Raw genomic sequence first — 7,210 nt, 5'->3', positions numbered from 1 at the left:
GAAATGGCAACCCACTCCAGTGTTCTTGCCTGGAGAATCCCAGGGACGGGGGAGCCTGGTGGCTGCTGTCTATGGGGTCACACAGAGTCAGACACGACTGAAGTGACTTAGCAGCAGCAGCAGCAGCCTTACATATACCAATGCTTAAAGTTATTAATCAGACACTGACTTGCCTCTTAGCTTGTTTAATATCTCCTCAGAATTCAAAAGCACAGAATCATTAGTCCTAGGAAAGCAACCGTGACTATGGATCTTTCTATTTCATTCAAACCACCTGGAAATAACATCATATCCTACAGGAACTTAGGATATATCCTGAGAAACTTTTCCAGGATATCATGAATACTGACTTGGAAATATAATAAAGCATTCAGAAGCACATTACTTTCAAAGTTTAAAGCAGAAATTATGGAAGTTTAGAGCCCACCCATGAGAAGGTTTTTTCCAGTGTAACAGCCTACACACAAACACATACACACAATTCCAGGCCAAAATATTTGGTTTGTAACCAAGGCAGTTAAAGTACTAAGGTATTCCTTCCTAGATTTAAGTTTGTTGATTAATATATGAAGTATTTCTTACCTTCTTTTCGCTTACCACTTACATTCACACTGTGTCCAGACATATACATGCATGTATATACACACCATTAGGGAAGCAAACAGGTCAAACTGATCAAGTTTAATGATTCTGTGGTTATCGTTATTATCACTTGAACACATCACTTCTGTTCCATTAAGTCTGCTCACTGTAGATAGTCTGATCACCTAGCCTCCCAATCAGATTATTTAATCACCCCCAAACCCTCACAACACAGATCAATCACTATGATGAAGAACAGAAAGATACATGTTAGTCTGTGGCAGAGCACCCGTCTTTAGGATCCAAAGATCTCTACAACCAGCAAGAGCAGATGGGGGAAAGCAAAGAATAAGGAAATGATACTGTCTGAATCCAACTTTTCTGAGTCCCTCCATTAGTAGTAACACAGGTGAGGAAGATGAGTTTTATGGACTGAAACACTATGACCTCCCTAAGTGAGGGCAAAGGACTCTGGTAACAGTAATGCACAAACATTTTGGCTGCAGGGACGCGGAGGTTTAGCCAGATGGCTATCCATAGTGTAGCAAGTACCCCAGCCCTATTCGGCTGAATTTCTACCACTTTCTTGTGAGGGTCACAGCATCTTTCTGGAATCCTCTGTAGCACAACTAGTTGGGGGGTGGGGGGTGCAAATCCCAGAGCTAATTCTTTGTATCCAGGCAGGATCAGAGCTTCCTGATCAGACACCTCTCTAAGAAGGTAGATTTTTTTTCTTAATGGGAGTTCAACATTGAGGGATAGACAGCAAAGTCACTCACTCACAGTCTCAAGCCAACACGGTACAGCAGGTTACGGCAGTGAGGGACCAGTGTGAGCGGTCAGAAGCCTATCCAGGCCAAAAGCAGGTCACTCAAGAACTCCCTAAGAACCAACTGCTGTGCAGCTTTCTCCAGGATGGTCACAGTGGTGCGGTTTGTCCAGACAAACCACAGGGACTAGGTCGTGCCCTGCCCTAAGTATTTCAAGTTTCCCAGTTCCACGACGAACTCCCCAAGTTCACTATCCCTGGGCCCTTTGGACTAGGGGACAATCTGTCACTATTTCAAACTTCCTGGTCCCTCTCCAGCCTGCATTTATGTCCCCAGAGAATTGGGGCAGCAGTTGGCCAGACTCAAGATTGTGATGAAATGGAGTAAACAGTGGGTCCTTGTGTGTGTTTAGAAATTAAATGAACTCTCTTTGGAGTCATGGGTACTCCTAGCTCTGCACTAGGAGTAGGATATTAAAACCAAAAAAAAAAAACAAACCTTATTTTAAAAGACACTCACTTCCCCAACTTTTGCACCTCTCAATCCTAACCTCTCCCCACTCCTCCCTTCATGCACAGGCCATCAGAAGATGCTGTCCCAACACTTTCGGTATCTCTGGGGCCCAAGGATAAAATGGCATTAAAGGCATTTGACAGAAGATCCCATCCCACACTGAGGATTCCTCCCAGGTCAACACAGTGAAGAAACAAGACGGTGACAGAAGTGAAGAGGTGGGAGAAACCAGAGCCTGTCCCTTTCTCACAGAAGAGGCACAGAAATTGGAGGAGTGAAAATGGCATCATCTCTTGCCAGAGGGCCACCAACCACCACCAACTGGCAGCCGCATGATCGCTTGCTTCTCCTCTGGACTGAAGTGCAAGATGGTCAGAATGGCAGTGAGCGTCTGCTGGCGGCCCAGGGTGTCGGGCAAGGTCAGGAAGCGGTAGATGATGTTCTTGAGGTACTCCAGGTTGGCCCCCTCCCGGCTCTGGTCCCGGCTGTGCTTCGCAATGTGGCTCTGCAGGGCTCCCACCTCCTCCCGATGCCGCTCCCCCTCCTCCAGCAACCGGTCCCGCAGCCGATGCACTTCCACCTCCAGCCGGTGCTTCTGCTTCCTCAGCGACGTGATCTCCACCTCCTTGCGGGCCAGCTGCTCGGCATACAGGAAGAAAGTGGGCTCGCTGACCGCGGCGAGTTGCAGGGCTTGGGTCAGGCTGTCCGGGGGGGAGGTGTCCGCCTGGTCCCTGGGGCCTGCGCCGCCCACGGGGCTTCTGCGCCCCGGCAGCCCGGAGGACAAGGCCACGGACCGCAGCTGCTCCAGCTCCAGGTCCTTCTCGGCCAGCACAGCTAGCGCCCGGTCCCGCTGCTTGTGCAGCTCCTCCTCCAGCTTCAGTGTGCGGTCCCGGAAGTCCAGCTGGCTCCGCTCCAGCTCCTGCCGGTGGCCATGCTGCAGCCGGGCCAGCTCCTGCTTCCAGCCCTCGGCCTCCTGCTGGTGCTGGCGCTCCAGCTCCTCGCAGGACAGCCGCAGCGAGATGTACTTCTCCTTCAGCTCGGCCAGCTGCTCCCGGGCTTCCTCCAGCTCCTTGCCCAGGTTCCCGTCTTTGACGTTCTTGCTCTTGAGGACCACCTGGGCCCGCATCTTGTACCTCTCAAATTCCTCCTTCAGCTGTTTCAGCTCCTGCTGGTAGTAGAGCGCCGTGGCCTTCTCCCCATCAGCAGCCTCGGAGCTGGGCATTATCTCCAGGTCGCAGAGCTTCTCCACGTCCAGGGTCACCTGGCTCTTCCTGGCCGCCACCTGCAGCAGCCTCTTCAGCTTCTCCATCTTGTCCTTCAGGACATTGACATCCAGACTGGACTCCTCTCCATGGCTGTCCAGAGGGGACCGGCTGGAGGCTGCTAGCGCCAGGGTTTTGTTCTCCAGGTCCAGCTGCAGAATGCGCTCCTTCAGCTTCTGGATGGCCAGCTGGTCCTTCTGCTTGGCCTTCTCGTAGGTGCCCAGCAATTCCGACACCTGGGATATTTGATTCTCCAGGGCCGCCACCCTCTGCTCTTCCAACTGCGACTGCTGGCGCAGCTGATCCTCAGCGATGGCTGTCTGAAAAAACAAGGGAACAGGTGGAGATGCATCCAGAAAAGCCACAGGGTCAGAGGGTCAACTTTAAGAAAGCAAGAGAGGGAGGACAAAAAGGTTATGGGATGCGGGTGGCCTGGCAAAAAATGGGAACTGGGAAGCTTTCTGAGTTTGGGAGCTAACCCAAGCTCCTGTAACCCGCTCTTAGACACACATTATACCCAGTGATATCAAGACTCTTTGGAGACCTGCTACTGTTCTGCTTTAGCGTTTCTACTCTCTCCACCCATACACCAAGCTCACGTGTAAGTGTGCTCTTCACCGTATTACATTCTTTTCCTCTTCCAACATTCCTGGAAGTTCAGAATTGACTTGGATCTCTCCCCACGCTGAAAGGAGGCACTGGAAAATAGCCTATCTTTCCAGACAAGGCAAATATTGACTGCAAGCAATAGAAGAGGTGATTTCTTCTGTGAAAATTCCCTTTGTCCCCTCCAGCCACCCTACCTACAGGCATCCACTGCTACCCATAGATAGGCATATTGCTATAAGCATCCACTCCACCTTTCACTACACAGCCGCTGCTACACTGCTTCACAGAGCACAGCTGGAAAGATGCCATGCCCCACGCTCAGATCTGTCTGGTTCCAACTTCAGACTACACTCAGAAACTCCACATCCTGTTGGAAGCACTCTGTTGATACTATCAACACCACACAGAAAAGGATTTCTCAGGACCCACAAGTGAAACTTTTTGAAGAGCATAAAAAATCAACAGTGCAGGCACTTAGTTCTGTCAAAGGAGAAAAAAAACCCTAATATTTCCCCATGTGTTACAAGTGTGTGTTGACTCATGTCTGACTCTTTACTTCCTTATGGACTGTAGCCTACCAGGCTCCTCTGTCTATATGGTTTTCCAGGCAAGAATACTGGAGTGGGTTGCAACTTCCTACTCCAGGGGATCTTCCTGACCCAGGGATCAAACCCATATCTCCAGAATCTCTTCCATTGGCAGGTGGATTCTTTACCAATGAGCCACCTGAGAAGCCACTTTAAGTTAAATGACTCACATTTGAAAGAAATGAAGATAATTACCTTCCTCATTTCCTGCTGCAACTGAGCCTGGAAATGGCTCTTAAGGCAGGCAGCCTCTTCTTGAAGCTCCTTCAGCCGGGGGTCAGGCTGATTCTTCTCATCTCGAAGAGCCTGAAGCTCACCTTTCAGCTCTTCCACCTCACGGGTTAGCTGCTTGGTCTGCAGTTCAAACCCTTCCATCTGACCGGCTGCATAGGCCCGCCCGGCCAGAGCTTCCCGGGTCTCTTCCAACCGAAGCTCCAAGTCCTGGCGCTGGGCCCTCTCCTCCTGTAGCAGCTTCTGGAGCTCACGCAGCATCAAGGCATGGTCACTCTGCTCTTGGGCCCGATCGTGTTGCTGCGTGATAAGCCGGGCTTTGGTTTCTGCTATCTGTTCCTGCAGTCCCTTCAGCTCTCCCTCCAGCCGGCCCCTCTCCTCCTCTGCTTTCTTACTGGCATCCTCTAAGTCCTGCTTCATCTTCTTTTTGTCGGCCAGGTAAGAAGCTTCCATGCGGGACTTCTCCTGGGTGACTGTAGCCAAAGAGCTGGTCAAAGTAGCCAACTGAGTCTTCAGCTGGTGCAGTCGTTTGTCCACCTCCCCACCCCCAGATGGTCCGTCCCCACTACTACAGCTAACGCCACTCTCTGACCCGCTGGCCTCTTCCAACTTTGGAGGTGGTGGTCCACGGGCCAGTCTGTCATCTTCTATCCCGAACTCACCCTTGGTGCTGGTGAGACTGGCCGCAGTATCCAGGCTGGCGGCGGTCCCTGTGCTATCCTCGCTGTGAGTGGAGCATCGGTCATCCACAGAGTCAAGAAAGGTGAGGCCTTGAGGCTGCACACCTGCGAGGCCCACATCCGCCTCGTGGGATACGGACAGTACCTTAATGCTGGCCTCCAGCGCCTCTTTCTCCTTCAGCAGACTTTTATAGGCACGGACTACATCCTTGAGACGTGTCTGGTACTGGAGGAGCTGCTTTTTCTGAGTCTCAATGATCTCCAGCAGGTCCTTCTTGCTTGGGCCGCCCCCGAAATTCATTCCAAACTTCTCCATGAGGGTTCAGGACGGGTTGCTCCAGGTCAGGGTTTGGACAGCCTGGGAGAGCGTCACGAAGATGCTAGCGGGGGTTGTATGCGACGGGGAGATAGCTGTCCCCCTCCGCCGCACATCCGCTCCAAGCAGCTGTTTGAGACCGGATGCAGGGCGGCGGGGCAGCCCGGCAGAAATGCTTGCCAGGTCCCAGGCAGGAGGGCGGGGGCGGGTCCTATCCTAGAGGCGGGGCGACGCTGGCACGAGAGGAGCACACTGCCAGGGCTCGCCCGCACTGCCCCAGAAGCCGCTCCGCGCTCCCGGCTCACCCAGCCACAGCAGCACCGGCCGGCCCCCGGCGCACTACAGACCAAAGGTTTAAGATAAGCGTAGATCCATCCCGACTTCCTAACTCTAGCGGCTGGACAACGGCGCTTCCGGGTCTGCTGGAAGTGACGAGAGCGCGACGTATGGGGCCCCGCCCCCAGGGCGGGCTACCTCAGGGGCCGGTGGGAAGAGAACCCAGCAGGGCTGAGAACTGGTCACTCTCCAGCCGAGCGTTGGTTGCATTCCACCACAGCAGAGCAAGCAGAGTCGAGTACACCGGAGTCATGTTGGTTTGGTGAAGGCGCCGGATCTTGCTCTAGCGCTAAGATCAGCGAGGGACGGGGGCGACATCGCAATGAGTCCTTACCAAAGACTCGGGTGAACGACGGGGCCCCGCTGTTTGGGTGCTCAGTACCGTTGTCCTTAAAGAGCAACAGTTAAGACTACCATTTAGACCACAAAGATGACAACCCTTTCTAGGACAATATTTGACATCTAGACGGTGTATAATATAATCATTATTACATCTTTCCTGAGTTCTGCTGGGTTCATTTAACAAATATATAAAAATAAATATATATAGGCATCATGTCCATTCTAAGTGCCACTTATATTTCAGAAGCTTCACAGGAGTTTTGCTATTTAGTCTTTATAATTATTCTGCTGAGCATCATTAGCACTATTTTACAGATAGTGCAACATGAGGCACAGAGAAGTAATACACCAAGGTCACACAGCCTTGGGTTTTGAATCCCATGTAGATCAGTCTGATTCTCAACATACCAAGTGCTATGCCAGGTGATAACCAGGAAGGGACAAGTTCCTACCCTCAAGGAGCCCACATCTAGAGAAGCAGCAGCCATGCAAACACAAGTATATTCAAAGTGATACAGAAGTTAAGAGGAGGGAGCCCTGTCTAAGGGAGATAGCACAGGCTCTCAGGGGAAATGCATTGGAATTTGAAGGGTAAGTACTGATTGTCCATCTAACTGGAAATGAGGGGAACAACATTCTAGGCAGAGGGAAAACTTGCAAGGACTCTGGAGCATCAGAGAGTTTGTCTCACCTGGGAAGCATTGAGAATCATTTCAAGGCAGTAGCTTAGGGTATGCAAAGGAGGTGGCAATAGATACTGCTGACACAATAGATGAGCACCCAAATTAAATTATTTGGATTTTACCTTTGGTTATAAGACACTAAAGGATTTCTATCACAAGAGTGGCATCAAGTCTTGTATGACAAGGTGGAGATACCAAAGTGCAGAAGACCATTTTCAGTCATGGGGATCAGATGATAGTGAAATAGAGCAACGATAATAGGGCTGTAAAGAGGCTAATTAAAAAGAATGAAATAATGC

General features: G+C 51.2%; 1 protein-coding gene across 1 annotated transcript; it reads right to left on the bottom strand.

Annotated features, from left to right (window-relative positions):
* Window positions 1–666: 666 nt before the first annotated feature.
* GCC1 (GRIP and coiled-coil domain containing 1) lies at window positions 667–5,964 on the bottom strand. Its single transcript, XM_005893661.2, has 2 exons — window positions 4,519–5,964; window positions 667–3,447 (listed from the first exon to the last, which is right to left on the bottom strand). The coding sequence occupies exons 1-2, from the start codon at window positions 5,548–5,550 to the stop codon at window positions 2,152–2,154; spliced, it is 2,328 nt and encodes a 775-aa protein (XP_005893723.1). The 5' UTR covers window positions 5,551–5,964; the 3' UTR covers window positions 667–2,151.
* Window positions 5,965–7,210: the final 1,246 nt, after the last annotated feature.

This window comes from Bos mutus, chromosome 4 (genome assembly GCF_027580195.1).
Source record: "Bos mutus isolate GX-2022 chromosome 4, NWIPB_WYAK_1.1, whole genome shotgun sequence".
NCBI lineage: Eukaryota > Metazoa > Chordata > Mammalia > Artiodactyla > Bovidae > Bos > Bos mutus.
This window is presented reverse-complemented; position numbering and strand designations above follow the sequence as displayed.

Bases quoted from the DNA above. Each gene is read 5' to 3' on its own strand.
- GCC1 (XM_005893661.2), bottom strand. From the start codon at position 5,550: ATGGAGAAGTTTGGAATGAATTTCGGGGGCGGCCCAAGCAAGAAGGAC. The intron at 3,448-4,518 runs GTAATTATCTTC...TTGTTTTTTCAG, and splicing joins TGCAGCAGGAAATGAGGAAG to ACAGCCATCGCTGAGGATCA.